General features: G+C 61.9%; 4 protein-coding genes across 6 annotated transcripts; 1 reads left to right on the forward strand and 3 right to left on the reverse strand.

Annotated features, from left to right (window-relative positions):
* Positions 1-18: 18 nt before the first annotated feature.
* On the forward strand, positions 19-5,159 carry NDUFV1 (NADH:ubiquinone oxidoreductase core subunit V1). The gene is made up of 10 exons (XM_012757401.2): positions 19-209; positions 1,306-1,388; positions 1,679-1,849; positions 2,595-2,778; positions 3,021-3,210; positions 3,653-3,865; positions 4,045-4,211; positions 4,547-4,628; positions 4,753-4,898; positions 5,004-5,159. The coding sequence occupies exons 1-10, from the start codon at positions 138-140 to the stop codon at positions 5,088-5,090; spliced, it is 1,395 nt and encodes a 464-aa protein (XP_012612855.1). The 5' UTR covers positions 19-137; the 3' UTR covers positions 5,091-5,159.
* A 315-nt stretch (positions 5,160-5,474) lies between these two features.
* On the reverse strand, positions 5,475-9,776 carry LOC105867421 (double C2-like domain-containing protein gamma). Its single transcript, XM_076001353.1, has 12 exons — positions 9,752-9,776; positions 9,071-9,120; positions 8,765-9,011; positions 8,536-8,615; positions 8,390-8,461; positions 8,076-8,185; positions 7,858-7,993; positions 7,675-7,728; positions 6,274-6,422; positions 6,093-6,174; positions 5,862-5,958; positions 5,475-5,788 (listed from the first exon to the last, which is right to left on the reverse strand). The coding sequence occupies exons 1-12, from the start codon at positions 9,774-9,776 to the stop codon at positions 5,658-5,660; spliced, it is 1,233 nt and encodes a 410-aa protein (XP_075857468.1). The 3' UTR covers positions 5,475-5,657.
* Positions 9,777-10,295: 519 nt separating this feature from the next.
* On the reverse strand, positions 10,296-12,455 carry NUDT8 (nudix hydrolase 8). Of its 3 annotated transcripts, none has more exons than XM_012757410.2 (4): positions 12,192-12,454; positions 11,370-11,502; positions 10,903-10,980; positions 10,296-10,808 (listed from the first exon to the last, which is right to left on the reverse strand). In XM_012757410.2, exons 1-4 carry the CDS (start codon positions 12,383-12,385, stop codon positions 10,581-10,583), a joined length of 633 nt encoding a protein of 210 aa, XP_012612864.1. In that variant the 5' UTR covers positions 12,386-12,454; the 3' UTR covers positions 10,296-10,580. The 3 variants fall into 3 exon arrangements, with proteins under 3 accessions (XP_012612864.1, XP_075857796.1, XP_075857797.1); XM_076001681.1 differs by having other exon boundaries at positions 11,862-12,328; XM_076001682.1 differs by lacking the exon at positions 10,903-10,980 and having other exon boundaries at positions 12,192-12,455.
* Positions 12,456-13,628: 1,173 nt separating this feature from the next.
* TBX10 (T-box transcription factor 10) lies at positions 13,629-18,484 on the reverse strand. The gene is made up of 9 exons (XM_076001354.1): positions 18,475-18,484; positions 17,865-18,047; positions 17,304-17,571; positions 17,130-17,231; positions 16,540-16,711; positions 15,263-15,418; positions 14,973-15,040; positions 14,677-14,771; positions 13,629-14,231 (listed from the first exon to the last, which is right to left on the reverse strand). The coding sequence occupies exons 1-9, from the start codon at positions 18,482-18,484 to the stop codon at positions 13,942-13,944; spliced, it is 1,344 nt and encodes a 447-aa protein (XP_075857469.1). The 3' UTR covers positions 13,629-13,941.
* Between the last annotated feature and the right edge of the window lie 1,716 nt (positions 18,485-20,200).

Genomic DNA, 20,200 nt, shown 5'->3' on the forward strand with positions numbered 1-20,200 from the left:
AGGGATGCCTGGGCGCGCGGCCGGCGCTGGGCGCGTGACGTTCTTCCTGTGCGCCGCCTAGCGTCTGTTGTCGCGCCGGTTTCTCAGCCTCAGAGCTGTGAAGGTGACAGCGTGAAGTGACCCGGCTGGCCCCCGCGATGCTGGCCGCACGGCGGCTGCTCGGCGGGTCGCTCCCCGCGCGGGTATCTGTGCGTTTCAGTGGCGACACGGTGAGGCCCCGCCTGGCTCGGGCCAGGGGCGTTCGCGGGCCGGGTCTCGCTGCCGCGCCTCTGTGCTTGCGGGCTCTTGGGTCTGTAGTGCCTTCTGGAGAAGCCTCCTCTTCTCCCCAGGCCCGGCAGGAATGTTGCTGCTCCAGCCTGGTTGTAGAAGGGGAACAGGTTCCGACGGGAGAGTGCCTGCCCCGGGCCCTCCACCTTCCTGGCTTCCCTTATTTAATAATTCTCCAGCCCAGCGGGAAGTTTTGCGGGTTATAAAGCGTCTTAGTCTTTTATTCCCTTCGTTGCCACAGCCTTGTAGGGCGTGAAGGGTTCACAGCCCCATTTTGCACATGCAGAAAATAGCCTTGGAGAGGGATGCGCACCTCTTGATTCCCCATCCAGTGCTCTGCCCCCTGTAATGGTTGAAAAGTGCTTTTAAAGTGGAAGTCTGGAAGTCAAGACCTCTTTAGCCCTCGTCTGGGTTGCTCTCCACTGGGTAGTGTAGAATTCCAGCACCCACCTCTGCACAGTTTTATCCCAGGTGGGCCCCCTCTATCACCTTTGCGTCCTAGCCCTAGGGAGGCATTTCTTTTCCATCAGTAAACACATTTTGCCTCCTAAGCAGAGTTAGTAGGATAAAGCCCCTACCCTAAACAAGTTTTGGCCTAGCGGGAGAGCCACACAAGTAAAGGGACATGCCATCACACTGAGTTTGGGGAGGCAGTATGGTGCCATGATTCAGGTATGGGCTTTTGCTACGGACAGACCTAGGCTCAAATTCTGTTTGCTGCTTTTGGCTGTGTGGCTTTCCATGAGTTCCTTTGGCTCTGAGCTTCAGTGTCCTCCTCTGTAAAATGGAGGAAATCATTTCTATCTCAGGGTTGTTATGAGGATGAAATAGAACTTTAGATATAAAATGCTTAGTTCGGTACCTGCTAACCAAAAAATGCTTACTAAGTGGTGGTGGTATCCATGATGCTACACAGTTTGAAGCTTAGGCTTCTCCCCTATCACCCAGCCCTTCCTAATAGGGGTGCCCAAGAGTCTATAGCATCTGACCCAATCCCTCATGGCCTCAGCTGGGCCTCTTGACTCTCTCTCTCCCCAGACAGCACCCAAGAAAACCTCATTTGGCTCATTGAAGGATGAAGACCGGATCTTCACCAACCTGTATGGCCGCCATGATTGGAGGTGAGACAGTGTTCTTAGTCCGGTGCAAGTGTCCTCAAACTATGGCCCACGGGCCACATGCAGCCCGCCAGGTGTTTTTGCCGCTGCTGCCTGTCCTGCTTAGCAGCCGACTCGTCCGGGCCCCACAGTGCGCATGTGTGGAATGTGCGCCGCACTCTTCAATGGCCCTCCAATGGTCTGACAGACAGTGAACTGGCCCCCTGTTTAAAAAGTTTGAGGACCCCTGGTCTGGTGGGTTCTGGAGTAAGGCCCTCCCTTCACTGCCTCCCTTCACTCCCCACCCTGTCCAGGCTGAAAGGTGCTATGAGTCGAGGTGACTGGTACAAGACAAAGGAGATCCTGCTGAAGGGTCCCGACTGGATCCTGGGTGAGGTCAAGACGTCAGGCTTGCGGGGCCGTGGTGGCGCTGGCTTCCCCACTGGCCTCAAATGGAGCTTCATGAATAAGCCCTCAGATGGAAGGTATGTATAGGGAGACAGAGATGTGGTTATAGGAGAGACCTTGGGGGTGGCTGGGGCTTGTCTGGACTTTTGGGCTGTTTCCTTAGAAACTGAGCATGAATGAGGTAGGAGAATGTTCCCAGGCCTTATGTGGATGAGACTTGCATTTTTCTCTGGAATTTCTCAGGGGAGACCACATAGCAGAATCAACACAAGACTTTGAGTCAGGCAGACTTACTTAAAAAACTAGCGCTGCCTTCTAATAGAACTTTAGGTAATCTCCTGGCCTTTTTGAACCTTAGGTTTCTTTCTTGTAAATGGATATAGTGATATGCAGGGATTAAAGGGATAATGTTTGTATAATTTGGGGCTGGTACATTGGTTGGCACACAGAAAGCAAATAATGAACCTCAGCTACTTTACCTCCTTTTGGCCCCAGAGATGTGGTGGAGGTTGAGGTTGAAGGTTCTTTGTGACCAAGAGCAGGATCTGGCTCTCAGGGGAAAGCACAGGGAAAGATGTTTGGACTGAGCAGAATAAAGACCTTTCTTGTGATCATAGCCACCTAAAGATGGAATGGGCAATGAGCGCCCTGTCTTTGGTGGTGAGCAAACAGAGCCCCTGGGGGACATGTTGGGAGGGCAAACAGGGATTGGTTGTTGGAGGAGACGTCTTTGAGGTCTCCCTGGGTAGAGTGGGGGTGGCCTGTAGTTGAGGACCCAGTCCTGATGGGCCAGTAGCCTGTCTGAACCACGGGCCCCCACAGGCCTAAGTATCTGGTGGTGAACGCGGACGAGGGGGAGCCTGGCACCTGCAAGGACCGGGAGATCATGCGCCACGATCCTCACAAGCTGGTGGAAGGCTGTCTGGTGGGGGGCCGGGCCATGGGTGCCCGTGCCGCCTACATTTACATCCGAGGGGAATTCTACAATGAGGCCTCCAATCTGCAGGTGGGCCGGGAGGGGCATCGACAGATGAGAAAGTACTCGGTGTGTACTCACACAGCCCCCCTACCCAACACAGTGCGTAGGTGTTGGCACCTGCCCTATCGGGTTGAACTGGGAGGGTGGTGACCACTCTTGCATGTGTCCTGGACAGGACTTGCCACCCAAAGCCCCAGAGCCTTAACTTGAGAAGGCTTCAAGGGCTTCATGACTCTTGAAATCATAGGCTGGGAACCCTTGTCCCGCAGGTGGCCATCCGAGAGGCCTACGAGGCAGGCCTGATTGGCAAGAACGCCTGTGGCTCTGGCTACGATTTTGATGTGTTCGTGGTGCGCGGGGCTGGGGCCTACATTTGTGGAGAGGAGACAGCGCTCATCGAGTCCATTGAGGGCAAACAGGGCAAGCCCCGCCTGAAGCCCCCCTTCCCCGCGGACGTGGGTATGCCCTGGCCTGACCCTGGGCCTTGTCTTGGCTGTGTCTGTGTAATCTGGGATCTGGCTAAGTCCTCCCGGGCTTGCTCTTATGGCATTTCTGAGTGCCTTCTGGGCTGGGGCCAGAAACAGAGAGTAGGGTGGTGACAATATACAGGCTGCAGCAGGGCCTCATCCCACCTCGGCCCCATGTCAGACACCCAAGCCCCCTCCAAGCTAGTCTGTGGCTCTGCCTACAGAGTACCTGTCCTGGGAGCTAGGGGCTTGGTGGTGAACAAGGCGACGCAGCTCCTTCTGAGTTTGGGGTCCAGCAGGGGGCAGGAATGACAAAGGGCCGGAAGAGCAGGGGCTCTCTGCCATGGGAGCAGGACCCTGGGACAGATCCTACTGCCAGGAAACCTGCCCCCAACCCCTGGCAGCCACCGGTTTCTCTTCCCATTTCCCTGAAGGAGTGTTTGGCTGTCCCACAACTGTGGCCAACGTAGAGACAGTAGCCGTTTCCCCCACTATTTGCCGCCGTGGCGGTGCCTGGTTTGCTGGCTTCGGCCGAGAGCGCAACTCAGGCACCAAACTATTCAATATCTCTGGCCACGTCAACCACCCTTGCACCGTGGAGGAGGAGATGTCTGTGCCACTGAAGGAACTGATCGAGAAGCACGCTGGTGAGGCCTGGGGCCAGCGGGTGGGGGCAGGCAGGTGTCCATGAAGAGGGACGAGGTGGGAGGTCAGGAGCTGGGGCTGGGTTCCAGGGCTGACGCAGATCCTGGGCTCAGGATGAGGCAGGTGTGCTGGCCCCAGCCCTGACCATCCATCTCTTTGGGGACCAACTTGGGGACCCCAGGGGGTGTCACAGGTGGCTGGGACAACCTCCTTGCTGTGATCCCTGGCGGCTCATCCACCCCACTGATCCCTAAGTCCGTGTGTGAGACGGTACTGATGGACTTCGACGCGCTGGTGCAGGCACAGACGGGCCTGGGCACGGCTGCGGTAATCGTCATGGACCGCTCGGTAAGTGCTCGCCCACAGGCCCCCCAGTCCCTGCCTCCTCCCAGCCTGGGTGCTGAATCCCTCCTTGGGCCTTGGAAAACCCTCTTGCCAGCTCTCAGGTCCCAGTTCTGCAGCCTGAGATGCAAGTGACGTGGGAGAGGAGGGAGCGAGGCTGCTCTGGGGGAGAATGTGTCTGGAGCCTGGGCAGTGCAGGGTGCTCGGGGCAGGCTGAAGGAGCCAGAGCGCTGGACGGCCAGGGAGGATCTGCTGAGACTGTGGGAGGGGTGCTTCTGTGGGGCTGAGGCCCCAGTTTCTGTCTGGCCTTGGATGCCTGCTCACTGCCCCTTGTCACCCAGACGGACATTGTGAAAGCCATCGCCCGCCTCATTGAGTTCTACAAGCACGAGAGCTGCGGCCAGTGCACCCCATGCCGCGAGGGTGAGCATCTGGGCAGGTTAGGGGTTTGCTTGCTGTGGCTTCACTTAAGCCTGTACCCCTCAAGTGCTGTCCCACAGCCTGGCTGGGGAGACGATCAGGCCCTCTCTTGTGGTTGTGGTTGCAGGTGTGGACTGGATGAACAAGGTGATGGCCCGCTTCGTGAAGGGGGACGCCCGGCCCGCTGAGATCGACTCCCTGTGGGAGATCAGCAAGCAGATAGAGGGCCACACCATTTGTGCCCTAGGCGACGGGGCTGCCTGGCCTGTGCAGGTCCGCACTGCCCAGTTGCGTGGCACTAGGGTGGGGGTGCTGAGAGCCCAGGCTGTTGGGGATTGTGGACTCTGCTTCACATAGTCTCCTGCTTCCCCCACGCAGGGTCTGATCCGCCACTTCCGGCCGGAACTCGAGGAGCGGATGCAGCGGTTTGCCCAGCAGCACCAGGCCCGGCAGGCTGCCCTGTGAGCCACCACCCTGGCCCGGGGTCTCGGACCATCTGTCTGGAATGCCGAACAATAAAGCAGGCGAGGCCCACGTGCCAGCTCCTCTGTGACTTTGCTCTTTACCCTGCCACCGCTGGCCCTACTCATAGAAGCCTGTTCCCAGGCCATGCCTTTTGGAGGTCCACACCTTGGCCTTTTGGGGGTCAGTTAGTCAGTCCCAGACCATCCTGAGCAGAGTCTCTGAGTGGAAAAGTCAGGGTGGATAGGGGACTGGGAGGGCTGGGCCTGGTCACTGTGGCCTGAGGTCACATCTGGGCCCAGTGCAGCACAAGCCCCTGGAGGGTGGGAGGTGGAGACCGGGGCCCAGTCTGGCTGTGGCCAGAGAAGAGACAGGCTTCCGTCTGGCTTGAAGGACATGTTTATTTAAGCTTTGTGATTTGGGGTGGGGTGAATGTGAGAGGGGAGACAGGAAATGCCCGTTTGGCTGGGGGCTGGGCACGGTGGGTGAAGCAGGCCCCAGGCTCTACCAGCTCCGTGGGGACAGTGTGGGCAGCTGTGGGGGAGGGGCAGCAAGCAGGGCCCGGCCGGGCTAGTCGCTGAGCTGGAGGGGCTTGCCGTCCAGCGGGTGCCACAGCTCCAGCCGGCAGTCGCTGTGGCCCAGGCACTCGCGCCAGTGCCGCAGGCGCTCCCCACTGGCGCGGCTGCCCAGCTGCACCCCGCCTGCCATGGGGGTAGGTCAGGAGCTACCAGGAGCCCACTGAGCTCCCACCCTAGCTCCGCACGTTCCACTCACCGATGAAGTCGTTGGCCGTGCCTAGGTCGTAGTCCCACACAGACACCAGCAGCGTCTTCTGGGCCAGCTCCTCCCGTGGGCCTGCGTAGAAGAATTCCTGCAGGGAAAGGGGCAGAGGGGCAGGAAGGGGGAGGCCTGGGGTCCCCCGCAGCTCAGGAAACAGGCCCAGGCAGGAAGAGGCCCAGCAAGTCAAGGCCAGGGCTGGCTGGGACCTGCCCGACCCTGGCTCACCTCGTTGAACTCAGGGTTCAGGGTCTTCTTCCGAACGCTGGTCTTATATTTGGATTTCTTCCCCACGTTTGGATGCAGGAAACTGATTGGGACAGATGGGCGCATTAGGTGTGGCCCTGGAGGGGTGAGGAACTGCCACCTTGGCCTTACTGCCCGCCCGTCCACCCCTGCTCACACTCACAGGCGGACGAAGGGGTCTGAGTAGCCATTGGCGTCCATGGGGGCCAGGTGGGCGCAGCGCAGCACCCCCACCAGCAGGCCACCCCGCTGAGAGCTGTAGCACAGTGACAGCAGGATGCGCCCCCGTTCCTCACCGGCCGCCTCTACCTCCTGCGGATGTAGGCTGTGGTCAGCCCCCAGCCAGCCCGAGCCCGCCCCCGCCGGTGTCCAGGCTCCGTATGGCAAAGCTCAGTGTAGCTGCAATGAAATCGGGGGCTGATGATTTAATTTCCCAATACAGCCCCTGGCCTGGCACCCTGGAAGGGACCTTCACTCACGGGTCAGCTAGACCCTCCAGACCTGTGAAGGGGAGGGGCTTGCTCAGGCCACGTGACTGGTCAGTTCAGCATGTCTTTGTCGTGAAGGGGACGGGAACTGATGGTCTCTGACAGGCCAGGAGCTTCCTAAGTAGCCTCCCTTCAAGTGCCATAGCCACTCCTGCAGGGCAGGCCTTACCTCGGAAGCCTCACTGGGAGGCTGTTCACGCAGGGATAAACAGGTCTCTTCAACCTCAAAGCCCATGCTCTTTGCCCCCACCCTCCACCCTGGGGACCAGATTTGGAATGTCCTTTGCCACACTCTGGGTCCCGGGTGTCCCCAAAGAATTCATGGAGGATGCCGGGAAAGAATGTGCATCCTCCGATCTTTAGTGTAGAATCCAGTTTGCAGCGAGCCCAGGCACCCTGCCACAGTCAGTTCTCAGGAACGCAGGTGCGCTCTGAGCCCCCGCCATGTGCCGTGGTGCTGTTGTGCATAGAGTCTAGGACAGGAGGTGGGTGTTGCAGGGGGCTCGGGTGTCTGCTGGGCAAAGTGACCTGCCTATGCCACCCCCGTGGGGCCTCACCTGCCTGGGCTTAGCTGATCGGCAGCTGCAGCAATTTGTGGCTCCACTAGGGGGCAGGATGCCTGGTCCTTCTGAGAGGAGCAGGTGGGGGGCCCTGCCCTCAGCCCGAAGGTGCCCCTCTCCTACTGGGCCACAGGGAGTCTGGCCAGGTCTTTGGCCTCCAGTAGCGGCACCCACACTGATCCCAGGGCAGACCTCACAGCCAGGGAGCTCCATCCCATCCGTTCTCTTTGACCTTGCCCAGCCTTCCCACCTTGGGCCTCGAACAAACACCACCAGGTTCAGCCTCTGCCTCAAGGTTGCTCGGGTCTCAGCCCTGGAAAGGGAGTCCCCCTAACTGTGCCCAGCCTTTGGGGGCTTGGCTGTTCCCAGGCCTATGAGAGAGATGGCCTCAAGTTCCTCCACGCCCGCCTAGACCTGGACCCTGCCCAGCCACCTATGCCCCGGCCTGATCCACTTCACCCTGCCCCCCCCCCCAGGCCTGCCCCTATCCCTGCTGAGCCCAGCTGTCCTACTCACCTCCTCATACAGGGACATGCCACGGGCTGTGTCCAGGCTCTTGGGTCTCTTGGTCTGAAAGAGCAGAGGGCCTGGTCACCTTGGCCAGACGCTGCCCAGACCCCTTTCCTGTTCCCCCCTTCCTTGGCCCCCCTCAGGGTTCCTGGCCCCTGCAGCCCCAGTCTGTGCCCTGGCCCCACTCACCAGCCTCCGCTTCTCCAGACAGATGTCAAAGCTCCTGGCTCGGTTGGGCACCAGCTTCCTCAGGGGCACCCGCAGCTCCCCCAGGGGAGGCGCCCGCCGCCGTCGCCGCAGCCGTGGGTCCTCGCACACACACAGCCTGGCGGCCACCCAGGTCACACCTGGCTGGGCAAGCCCCATCCCCCTGCCCCACCCCTTGGTGGCCCAGGCCCCATCCTCACCGCAGGGTCTTGCGCGCAGCATCCTGAGGGGTGAAGCCGTGATAGGTGAGTGTCTCCTCCCAGACAGGTCCCCTGGTGCCCCGAACGGTGCGTGTCCGAAGCTGGCTGGCCTGGGGGCCAGGCAGGGGGTCAGAGGCTCCTGGAGCTCAGACACCCAGCCCGCTCCCCTGCCCTGCCTCCCTGATAGGGCCTCATTTGCACATCCTGGCCACTGGGACCCAGGCCTTGGGGGAGGGGACAAGCAGGGCCAGGAGGGTGCTCCAGGCTGGGCGTGCGTCCGAAAGGCACAATGGGGGCCTAGGGCTTGCCCTCACCTTGCTGGCCCCTGGCAGCAGATTGGCTTTGACATAGGTGTCCACAGAGCCCGAGGCCGGTGGCTTGAGGCCCTGGAGACAGACAGTGGATGTGAGATGGCCTGTGGCCCAGCCTTCTGTCCCAGGGACCCCAGCCCCATCCTCACCTTGGCACGATGAGCCGTGCAGTGCAGGGCGCTGTTGTCCACATCAAAAAGAAGCGTGAACTCCAAGGTGCCCAGGGCAGCTAAGGGCAGGTGGCAGGCAGGGTCACCTTCTGCCTCAGTTCAACCTGCCCCTTCCTGCCTTGCCCCACCACAGCTGGATGCCAGCGACACCCTGGCCCAGTCCTGGCTGGGCTGAGCTGGGATCACCCCCGTCCATGCCCCGACTCACTGCTGTTGTCCGAGTCCCCCTCTGGCTCCGGGTCAGGCTGAGGCAGGGGTGCAGAGCGGGTGGCAAGGGCCACTGGGGTGCGCAGGTTCGGGGCGTGCTCGGCAAAGGGGTAGAAGTGCGGGAAGTAGTCAGAAATGAGGCGGATGGGCCGGATGGGGCCTGGGCTCACGTCGATGGCCATGTGCTCCTGCATGCTGACCCGAGGGGGCCGCCGCCCGCCTGCCGCCACTTCGCCCGCCATGGGGGCCTGGGCATGGGGCGGGGGCTCAGAGATGCACACCGGGACTCAGGCTGGGGATTGGGCACCTGGTCTCTGAGCCGGGGCCAAGAGGCATCGCTGATGGCGCCCAGGGGACCTGAGGACAAAAGGCAGGGTCAAGGGGCAGGGGTGGGGGTTCTAGTGCTGGAGCAGAGCTTAGGGGGCCGAGGCAGGTTTGGGAGGGGACCCCGTGTGTCCGGAGTCAGCCCAGCTGGGCTCCTTACCCTCTGAGAGCTACTGCACAGGCTCGGGTTGCAGCAGTGGTGGTGGCTGTGGTGGCGCTGGACTGCGCCTGGGCAGCAGAGCCGGTGACTGAGGTAACCCGTGTGAGGTGTGAACCCTTCCCAGGGCTTGGGAGCCCAGCCTCCCTCCCTCACCCCTGGGCGGGCCCTTGCCCAGTGCTGGGCTTGGCCTCCCTCCTCCCCCTGTCCCTTCACACATTGTCACAGGGAGTTATTTTTACCACCCTCATGTGGCCCTGCTCCCAGGTGAGGCTGCATGGGCAGAGGTGATGGAGGGGTTGGGGGGAGGGGATGCAGAGGATGGAAGAGGGGGTAGGTGACAGGGTGGGGCTGTGGCGAGGACAGGGAGAGGGCTGTGATCTAGTCCTCTGGCAGAGGCCAGCTTAAGCTTTGAAACCACGAATCATCACTTTCATCCCTCCCCCCACCCATAAATAGGAATAAAATCCTAACCCATCAGTGAGGCATGTGCCTGTGTCTCCTCACCAAGGAGTGTCCCCTTGGCCCCCATCCCCACTTTGCTCCTCCTGGCTTGATACCCCAGCCCCGCCTGGCCGCTCCTGCACTCCTGTGGTTTCTAGGACACCAGGGAGGTGGCTGGTTCTAACTGCCCAACATTCCCGCTCTCTCCCCCCCCAGCCTCCTCCCTGTTCTTTTTTTATTCTTAATTGACAAGTAATAACTGTAGGTATTTATGGGTCACAATGTGGTGTTTTAATATGTGGATACACTGCAGAAAGATTAGCTCAACTAATTAACATATCCATCACTTCACCTGCTTAACCACTTTTTTGTGGTAAGAATGTCTAAAATCTGCTCTTTAAGTGATTTTGCAACATACACTATTGCTAGCTACGGTGGCTGTGCGGTGCAATAGGTCACTAAAGCTTATTCCTCCTACCTGAAACTGTGCCATGAGCCACACCTCCCTTTTCCCCATCCCCGACGCAACCCCCAGCCTCTCATTCTACTCTCTGTTTCTCTAAGTTCAACTTTTTAAGATTCCATATAAAAGTGACAACATATGGTATTTGTCTTTCTGTGCCTGGTTTATTTCACTCAGCATGTCTTCCATGTTTATCCAGGTTGTCACAAATGACAGAATCTCCTTTTTAAAGGCTGCATAGTACTCCGCTGTGTATGTCCAGCACATTTTCTTTATCCATTCGTCCTATGCTGGGCACTTAGGCGGCTTCCATCTCTTGGCCGCTGTGAGTGATGCTGCCGTGAACGTGAGAGCAGGCCCTTTATTCAGCTTGGAGTGGAGCCCGCCTGGCAGGGTGAAGGCAGAGGCTGGGTGGCTATGGGGCAGCCCTCAGCCCCTGCGCAGCTCAGGGATGGACAGGCGGGGCTGGTAGGAGCCAGGCGCCAGCAGCTGCAGGGTGAGCTCAGTGATGACGGCTGTGAGCCCCCAGACCCGGTGTGGTCCGTGCAGGAAGACAGGGAGTGTGTAGCTGAAGTGGCCGCCGCGGCAGAAGTGAGTATAGCCCTGATTCTGCGTCTGCAGCAGGTGGGCCATGGGCAGCACAAACACCTCATCCACCTGTGGGGGCAGGAGGCAGAGAGGTGGCCAAAGGATGGCCGCTGCAGCCTCCCGCCATGGGACAGTCTGGGCTCCCTAGGGTCCCCCCACTCACCTCCTCAGGGTTGGGCCTGAGGCTCCGGAGATCCAGTGGGCCCACACCAGCAAGCACTGGCACCACGGTGGCCTTTTGCTGGGGCGGGGGCAGGCAGTGAGGGAGGCATAGAGCCTTCCTGTCCCTTTACTACCCTAAAATCTCGCACTTGTCATTCAAGCCCCAGCTCAATCCCTGCCCAGCCCGCGAAGCCTTCCCCAACCCTCATCCAACAAGCTGAGCAGAGCTGGCTCACTCCTTCACCCTGGGCCGCATCCATCTCAGGACCACAGCGTCCTCTGCTCCCTCCCCTGGGGTGGGGGCATGGGGATGATACAGTGACTGCCAGGCACATACCCAGCAGTCCTCTGCACTTTTTGCCTGTGGGAGTCCAGGACCCTCTCCTTGTCCCTGGGGTCTGGGATCTTAGCCCAGGCAAGCACTGAGTGAGCGAATGGGTGGGGTGGCCTCAGGGCCAGGTGGCTCACCCTGTCATACACAGGCCTCAGCGTGCCCCACACCTGCTCCTCAGGCACGGCCAGGCCCAGCTCCTCCTGGGTCTCCCGCAGGGCTGTGTGCACCACATCCCGGTCAGCCGCCTCGCACTTGCCGCCTGGGAAACTGAACAGGCACAGGGAGTCTGGTCCTTGAGCTTGTGGGGCCACCCCTTGGTGGGGTGGGGGTGTCAGCAGTGGCAGGAGCCAGTGACCCACCTAAGCATCGTCAGCCTCTGCCCCTAGTTTGCTGTGAGGCCCGGGCAAACCACAGGATTCCCGGAGGTCAGTTCACCCCCCTGAGCCATCGGGTAAGGGAGAGAGGCCCTGGGCAGCACAGGATGGGATATGAGGGCCAGGCAGCAAGGACAGGAAGATCCTGGAGCTCAGACACCCAAATTTTGCCTATGGTGGCCCCAGCGGCGCTGATATTGACCCCAGGCTGTCCTTGATTCCCGCCGGGGCGGGGCCAGGGCGGGAGGTCACCTGGCCCGCCCCGCGTGCGTCCTCGGCTCCGGCCCAAGGCCCGACTCTGTCCACACTCGCAGGGAGGGGCCGAGTCCTGCCTTCTTAGAGGGGGGACACCTCTCCGAGGAGTCCCGGCCCGAGGTGGTGCGCATCAGGACGCGCCTCGAGGGGCCTGGAGAGACACGGGTCGGCGCCTCGCCGCAGCCCGAGGGCGACAGGGCCTCCCCAGGCCTGTTTTGCAGAGGCGGAAACCGAGGCTCGGAGAGGCTGGGCGCCGTGCCCAGGGTCCCTGCCGTCTCCGGGGTTCAGCGTCCTCCGGCGGAAGGACGGAGTTCCCGGCAGGTGTACCTGACTTCCCCCGTGTGGCTCCCGGCCAGGCGGCGGGACCGCAGCGTGTAGAGCAGCGCCGGGACCCCGCGCACGGAGCACAGCGGCACGAGCACCGCGGCCGACGCGGGCCGCGCGCGGAGCCGGGCCGTGGCCTCCGCCAGCAACCGCCGGCAGCGCCGCTCGGCCTCGGCCGACAGGAAGTCCGGCAGCATGTCCGGGACGCCGCGGGCGACCGCCGGCCAGGAAGGGGAGGAGCAGCGCGCCTGCCCCGCGGGGACCTGGGCGGGCCTGGGCGGAGCCTGCCCCGCACGACACGCCCCGAAGTCCGCTGGAGGCGGGGCCTCCGGCCGAGAGGGCGGGGCCTTCGGGCGAGGGGCCTCTGGGTGGGATGCGGGGGGCGCCTGCGCGGGAGCCAGAGCCAGCGTTACTGCGAGATGGCAGTGGGGTGGGGGCACCTGGGAAACAATCGAGGAATCTGGGGCTTGTTCGGGGCACCCGGACCGGACCTTTAGCTCCTTGAGACGCCCGAGGGGGTGCAGGCCGGGGGCGTGGCCGGAAGGGGCGTACCCAGCGGGCTGGGTTTCCGGTGGGCGTGGCCTGCGGGGAAGATGGTGGGAGGCAAGCTGCTGATTGTGACCCTGGGCTCGGGCGGCGAAGCGCCTGGTGACTGGACTCTGCGGTTCCGTTCTGACCACCGGGTTCGGGCACTGGGGTGGCTGGCTGGCCGTTGAGGCCCCGCCGGGCGCCCGCCCGTGTCGGTCCCTACCCTGAGGGGCTCACACGAATTGCCTCAGGACGTGCAGAGTCGGGGTCCCACCGGCGCACCCCCTCCTGAAGGCCGAGGTCGGGTCCCGGGGCGCCGGTGGATGCCCGGCCCGGCCCCCCTCCGGGCCCTGTCTCCTGCTTCCGCTGGGTGGCGCGCGTCGCCCCCGTCTTGCCCTCCCGCGGGCTCCGTGGGACCGACTCCGGTCCAGGCCTTTGGCCTCCTTTGCCGCGGTCCAGAGCTCTCCTCTCCTGCCTCGAATCTTGATCAGATTCCCAAGTCCCTCGCCTCCCCGTCCCCACGTTGGCCCTTGTGGTCACTGCCTATCGTGGTTCTGCACCCCTCTGTGGACCCTGGCCATTCAGGACCAGATGACCCTGCCTTGCACACAACACTCAAAACATGGCGGCTTTGCTGTGTGACTTTGAGCAGGTCCTGTGCCTCTCTGTGTAGCAGTTTTGGTCCTCGTCTGGACACACAAAGCAGGGAGCAGGACCCCAGTCCCCTTCACAGGTTAAATGCAACCCTGCCACAAGGCTAATGTCTCCACCTTTTACCGTCACATGTGCTCGCAGTGATGTGGACAGCACCTGACAGAGCTTTGAGATGCCTACAAGGCTGATGTGGGGGCTGTCTCGGGTCTGGAGTTCCCGAGGTTGCCCCCTGACCCCTGAGGACAGAAGGGCTCTGGCCACTCATGCCAAATGTTTTAATGGGGAGGGAAGTAAAGCAGGGTTTGGGGGAGTCACCCCCAAGGCAAGAGGGCACAGCATTCATGGTTTCTGGGGTTTGGGTGTAGGAGGCCTGGTTCCAAGCCTGGCATGGTCCTAGCCTTGCTGTGACTCTGGGTAGGTGCCTCCCTCTCTGGGCTTCCACCTATCTTGTTTTCCTTGGGAGAGGAGGGGGTATCTCTGCAGAGGTGGGGCTAGAGGGGGTGGGGCAGAGGCTGATTCACACACCAGGTGTGGGGTCCAGGGTAGGACGGCTTCCACAGGGCTTCTGCCATCACCGAGAGTCCTGGCCAGGCCCCAGGCACACAGTGGAGAGGGCCGGGAGCCCCAGCCCGGCTGGGAGGGGCAGGCCTCCTTCTTCCCTGTTAGCACGGACGCTGGGGAGGGGGTATGGTGCTAGTCGGGCCCTTGGGGTCCCCAGGTGTCTTGGGGCTCCAGAGTACAGGCCCTGGTAGGTGAGGGGCCTGTAGGTGGCGGAGGCCAGCAGGGCTTCTGGTGGGGGCAGCAGCTGATGGTGGAGCTGGGCAGGGGTCCTGGAGGTAGAGGCTGAAGCCCTGTTGGGGTCTGAGGAGGAAAATGGTCTGAGTGGACCCCAGGCCTCCCTTCATATCCTGAGCCCCTATCCCAGGCCTGCTCTGTCCCCATCCTTGCTCCTCCTATCCCAAGCTGCATACTTCCCAGCCTTTGCCCTTGTGTCCCTCTGCCTTACCCATCTTGTCCCTCTGTCCAAACCCTTCCTAGTCACCCAAAGCCCAGCTAGGGAGCCATCTTCTCCAGGAAGACCTCCTGGCACCACCTACCTCTGCTCTCAGCACCTTGTCCCTTGTTCTCTGTGCTCTGGGCCCCACGTTGTCTTAGGCATCTCTGCCTTCCCGCTGTGTCCACAGAGGACAGTGGGGTTGCTGAGCTCGCTGAAGCCCCTTCCTGGATTCCCTGTGGCCTTGTCCACTTACTTCCTGCCCACAGTGCGGGCCTTAGTCCCGCTACGTCTGCAGACCCGGGGCCTTACCTTTCTCCCTTTCTGGGACGCCCTTCAGGAGACAGGGACTGAGGCTGCTGCGACTCTGGGCTGGGACGCTGAGCAGGGGCCGAGGGGCCACAGGCCTGCAAATGGGCCAAGCAAGAATGGGCTGGGCCCCAGGGGAAGAACCCAGGCCAGGGATCATGGGCAGAGCCAGATGGTCGGGCTGTACAGGTCAGAGGGCATGACCCTGACGCAAGGGTCAGGAGCTGGGGCCTTAGGAGATGCCTGGGGGCAGGGGCAGGGGAGGGCAGCTGGGCAGAGCGCCAGAGGCCAGACAGTACCAGGAGTCCAGGTCACTCTCTCGAAAGCCCTTGGCAAAAGGGTTGCTGGCGATTTTCAGCTGGGTGATCTACAGAGGAGAAAGTGCCGTGATGGGTTGGCTCCGAGCCAGGCTCGGCCACCATGTGCTCCCGGAGCCCCCCAGTCTGGAGGCCCTGGAGCCCAGGCCCTTGGCCCAGGAACTGTGGAGCTGCTGGGCGGGCAGCAGGGCAATGGCTGTGGGCAGGGAGGGGAGGCCCCGCCGCGCAGTCTCCACCCCGTGACGCGGGCTGGCAGCTGGTGCGTCACGAACCCGGTGGTTCTGATACGCGGTCACGGCTGTGAACTGTGTCTCCGTGAAGATGAAGGACTTGAAGTTCTCCTGGGCGTAGCGCTCACTGTCCTTGCGTGGGTCCACGAAGACCACGTGGAAACGGGGCTGGTAGCGGTGCATGGAGTTGAGAATGATCTGCGGGGGCACGGGCGGGTGTGCGGGGTCGGGCGGCGGCTGGCTCTCTGGGGCCGCAGCCGGGGCCTGCCACCCTCTTCCTTTCTTGGGACGGGGACTTGGGAGGCTGCAGTGCTGTGAGTGTTGGAGCGTTCGTGCCGCTTCGCTCTCTCACACCCACAGCCCACCTGTCAGCTTTCCCTTTGGAACTATCCAGAATCCCACTGCCTCTGCCACCCTGCTGTCTCCATGCCGGCCAGCCACTGTCCTCTGTCACCTGATTTCCTCGGTTGCCTCCTGGCTGGCCTCCCTGCCTCCACCATGCCCCTCTGTGCCTGCTCTACAAGCCGCCCGGCAGGCCGCACCAGGCAGCCCCTGCTCCGGACCCTCCCGGGGCTCCCGCCTGCACGGCAAAAGCCAGAGTCCTCGCCGCCACCACTGGCCCTGCGATCAGCCGGGCGGCCACCTCTAGGTGCTCGGCTCCCCACCCTTCCTCCCCTCCTCGCTCCACTCCAGCCGCACGGGAAGCCTCCTAGCGGCTCCCCCAACAGGCCCAACTTCCTCCGGCCTTGGGCTTTGCACTTGCCGCCCCCTCTGGCTGGGACGGCCCCCCAGCATGCACAGGCGCCCACATGCGGTCTGTTCAGATGCCACCTCATCAGCTTCCTGAGCTCCCTGAAAGGAACAGCCACCCTCTGTCTCTGCCCCTTCCCTACTTCCTTTCTCTCTTTGGCATCTGTCGCCGTCTGAGACCCAGTGTCCAGCGTCTTCTGGGTGCTGGGCTCACCATCCGGGATGTGAACCCTGGGAGGGCAGGGATCTTTGGCCAGTGTCAACCGTGCTGTGTTCTGGCACCCACAACGGGCCTGGCCCACGCCGGGCATTCTACACATTGTCTCCCCTCTCCTTGGGAAGGACAGTGTCTGCGGGAACATTCCTCCCACCCACCCACTTTCCCACCGGCTGGACAGCCCTCTCTGCGTCCAGCCCCAGCCTTGGCCATCAGCAGTGGGCAGAGGTGCCGAGCACCAAGGCCACCGGGCGCCGCGGCCCCAGCCTGCCCTGGCTCTAGGCTTCCTCACAATCAGGCCCCAGCGCCCCCGGCCTGGCCCAGCCCCTCCCCACTGCGGCCCAGGCCTCACGTGGCCGTTGTCATCCAGCAGGTTGTTGGTCAGTTTGAGCTTGTCGAAGGACACGATCTGGCGCATCCACTGGGCACCCTTGGCCGGGGAGTCGGGGTGGAAGTGCACGCGGCCGGGCGTGGCCGGGTCCGCCTTGCCTGCCACCAGCCAGGCCGAGCTGTGGAAGGCATACCTGGGGAGCAGAGCGAGGCGGCGAGGCTGCCCCCTCTGGAGCCAAGCCTGGGCAAGACGGGGGGTCAAGGGGCCATCGCTGACTCCACCACTGTCCCCTGGCCTGGTGGACGTCGTGCAGATGCGGAACTCGAGGCTCAGAGAATACTGTCGGGCCCTGAGTTCCCGGTGGCTGCACCTGGCTGGTGGGCGTCAGGATGACCCCTGCTTCCCCTGGCTGGGCCACCCCACCTGCCCAGGCAGCCCAGGTAGGGCTGTGGGCCACCCTGAGCTGGGCTCCCTCCTGCCGTCAGGCCGTCGCCCCGGGCCGGCCCTCCCTGGTGTTGCTCAGGTGGGTCCTGCCTCTCCCCGGAGCGCAGTAGGGCCGATGCCCGGGCTCAGCACCCGGGGTCCGGGCCTGCTCTCCGCTGGTGCCTGACCTGTATCTCTTGTCGTCCAGCGGGATGAAGTCCATGAGCAGGGCGTAGTCGGCCAGCGTGTCCATGCCCAGGATCTTCACCTGGAAGGTGGGGAACATCCTCCTGCGGGAGGGGGGCGCTCAGCAGCCCGGACGCACCCCAGCCCCAGCCCCGCCCTGCTCCCGCTGCCCACACCTGCCCGCCTTGGTGACAATCATCTCTGTGCCCAGCTGGTTGAACTCCTCCCACAGAGGCCTCATCTCCAGCTGAACCGTCACGTTGGACACACGCGGGTTCTTGGGGCCCTGCCCAGCGGGCTCGGTCGCGGCGTGGGCCCCAGCGGAGCCGGCGCAAGGGCCTGATGGGAATGGCGTCCCCAGTGAGGGCTCCCAGCTGGGGCTGGTCGCTGGTAGGGTGCAGGTGTCTGAGGGTGCAAGGACGCCAAGGCCGGCAGACAGGAAGGCTGGGGAGAGATGGCAAAATTGTGGGCCCCTGACCACCTCGCCCACCCCCACTCGTCATCCAGCCAGCTCTCGTCCTTCAGGCTGCCCCCCATGCCTCCTCCTCCAGGAAGCTCTCCCTGACTGCCAGCCCTGTGTTCCTGCAGTACCCCAGCCCTCAGCATTACTCCATGAAGCAAATGCTTAAAGTCTTTTTCCCAGTAAGTTCCTTGAGGGTGAAGACAGGGCCTGTCTTGCTCCCCAGAGAATTTTTGAGCCACCCTGTGGCTGTGTGGCCTTGAGCAAATTGTTTCACCTCCTGGAGCCTCAGTTTCCACATCTGTCACAGGGGTTCCCAATCCCTGCCCCACAGGGCCGACATGAGGATTAGTGACAACACACACGGGGGCAGGTGCACAGTGGGCCCTTCCTAAACGACACTTGCTCTCGATGACGCACGTGTGAGGTGGGGGTGGGGTGGGGGTCCGCGTAGACCCTGCTGCGGTGCAGTTAGGGAGAGCTGAGCTGAGAGGAGCCCCTGCCAACCACAGGTCATCCCCCCGCCGCCCGCCCCTGGGAACCTGCGCAGACCCTGCCTGCCATTCTCACACTTGTTCTCTGGTCTCTACTCTTTTCTAAAGACCTTTCTCCTGATCCTGGTACAAGCCTTGGCCAAAACCCTTGCCACCCCCTAGCCTCTGGTTAAAAAAAAAAAAAACAATCCTATCCACAGCGAGACACCATTTTTCACGGATTAGGACGGCGATTAGGAAGGAAAAGACGCTGGAATCACAGTGTGGGTGAGGACGTGGGAGCCGGACCGCCTCCCCACCGTGTCCACCGAAGGGTGGGTGGACAGAGCGTGCTGCTAGCGGACAATGGAACGGTGTCGTTCCGCCTTAAAAAGGAAGGACATTCTGACACACGCTGCAACATGACGCGAGCCAGACATGAGGACAACACTGTGATTCTGAGAGCTGCCCCTCCTGCCCAGGGCCTGGGTCAGGGGACTTCCTCGGCTCCTGTCCCGCCCCACCACGCAGAGGCCTGAGCCCTCCCGCAAGAGAGGCCAGATCCAGAGAGACGAAGCTGAATGGAGGTTGCCAGGCGCCGGGGAGGAGGAAACGGAGCTGTTTAATGGAGACGGAGCGTCAGTTTCTCAAGATGCCATAAGTTCTAGAGATGGATGGTTGCACAACCGCGTGAAAGAACTTAATTCACTTAAAAATGGTTAGGGTGGTGTATTTTATGTTGTATATTAATATATTTCACCACAATTAAAATTTTTTAAATGGGCTGGGCGAGGTGGCCCATGCCTGTAATCCTAGCACTCTGGGAGGCCGAGGCCAGTGGATTGCTCGAGGTCAGGAGTTCGAAACCAGCCTGAGCAAAAGCGAGACCCCGTCTCTATTATAAATAGAAAGAAATTAATTGGCCAACTAATATATATAGAAAAAATTAGCCGAGCATGGTGGTGCATGCCTGTAGTCCCAGCTACTCTGGAGGCTGAGGCAGGAGGATCGCTTGAGCCCAGGAGTTTGAGGTTGCTGTGAGCTAGGCTGACGCCACGGCACTCACTCTAGCCTGGGCAACAAAGCGAGACTCTGTCTCAAAAAAAAAAAAAAATTTAAATGGAAAAAATATTCCGAAAAACAGAGCCATTATTTTATAGCAGCCGCATCAGGGCCTCAATGGAAGCCACGGGGCCAGGAGTCAGGGGACAAGGCTTGTTCCCAGCAGTGCCGCCAGCCAGTGGCTGTGGGCGTTTCCATGACTGCAGAAGCCCAGGGTCCCCTGGGCAGTGCGGGGAGATGGACAAACGGACACATAGGCGGCGGGAGGAGACCCCTGGGGGCTGGAGCACCCAATGTGCTGCCAGGTGGACAGCGCCTGGCTGGAGCTGGCACTTCGTAGGTGCCTGGTGAGAGGGTGGAGCCCAGGGCCTGTGGCCGCGTCGTCAGCTGCCCTGGGACCCACGTGTGAGAAGTGGCACCTCACTACAGCCCCTGGGACTCTGTGGTCTGGAGCGGGAGGGTCTCTCTGAGAGGGATGGGCCACATCAAGTCTGAGGACCTGGGGGCAGGACAGACGGAGGGGCCGATGTCCTCCACCACCTGGGGCCAGGCCATCAGAGGGACAACTGCCCGTCACTCGGCTGCCCCACTGGGGCAGGTACAGCGTTGTCCAGCTGCCAATGCCAGCCGCCAGGGTCCATGGTGATGGGTCCCACGGGCAGGGGCTTGTGGCTTCACTAGGCTTGGGGGCTGTGTAGGTGGCCGCTGGCTCCCAAGTCTTCTCTGGCCCAGCCCCCAGCACTTTCAGGAGCTCTGGGTAGGGGCCTGTCCTCTGTTCAGTCCCTCAGGGTGCAGAGATGACAGCTCCCCAGAGGCATGGAGTGTCAGGTCTGGAAGGGAGTTGGCGCTTCTAGTCGAGCCTGAGACTCTGATGTTCAAGGGGCTGAGGCTGGGGCCCTCATCTCCCAGGAACGGCTTGGTCCCCCCATCTCGGCACCCCACAATTGCACCTGGGCGGCTGTGAGTCCATCAGCCCTGCCCTCACGGGATCTGTCACCTCGCCCCATGCTCCTGCCCAGGGCCTGGGTCAGGGGGCTTCCTCCGTTCCTGCCCCGCCCCACCACGCAGAGGCCTGAGC

Source organism: Microcebus murinus, chromosome 4, assembly GCF_040939455.1.
Source record: "Microcebus murinus isolate Inina chromosome 4, M.murinus_Inina_mat1.0, whole genome shotgun sequence".
Taxonomy (NCBI): Eukaryota; Metazoa; Chordata; class Mammalia; order Primates; family Cheirogaleidae; genus Microcebus; species Microcebus murinus.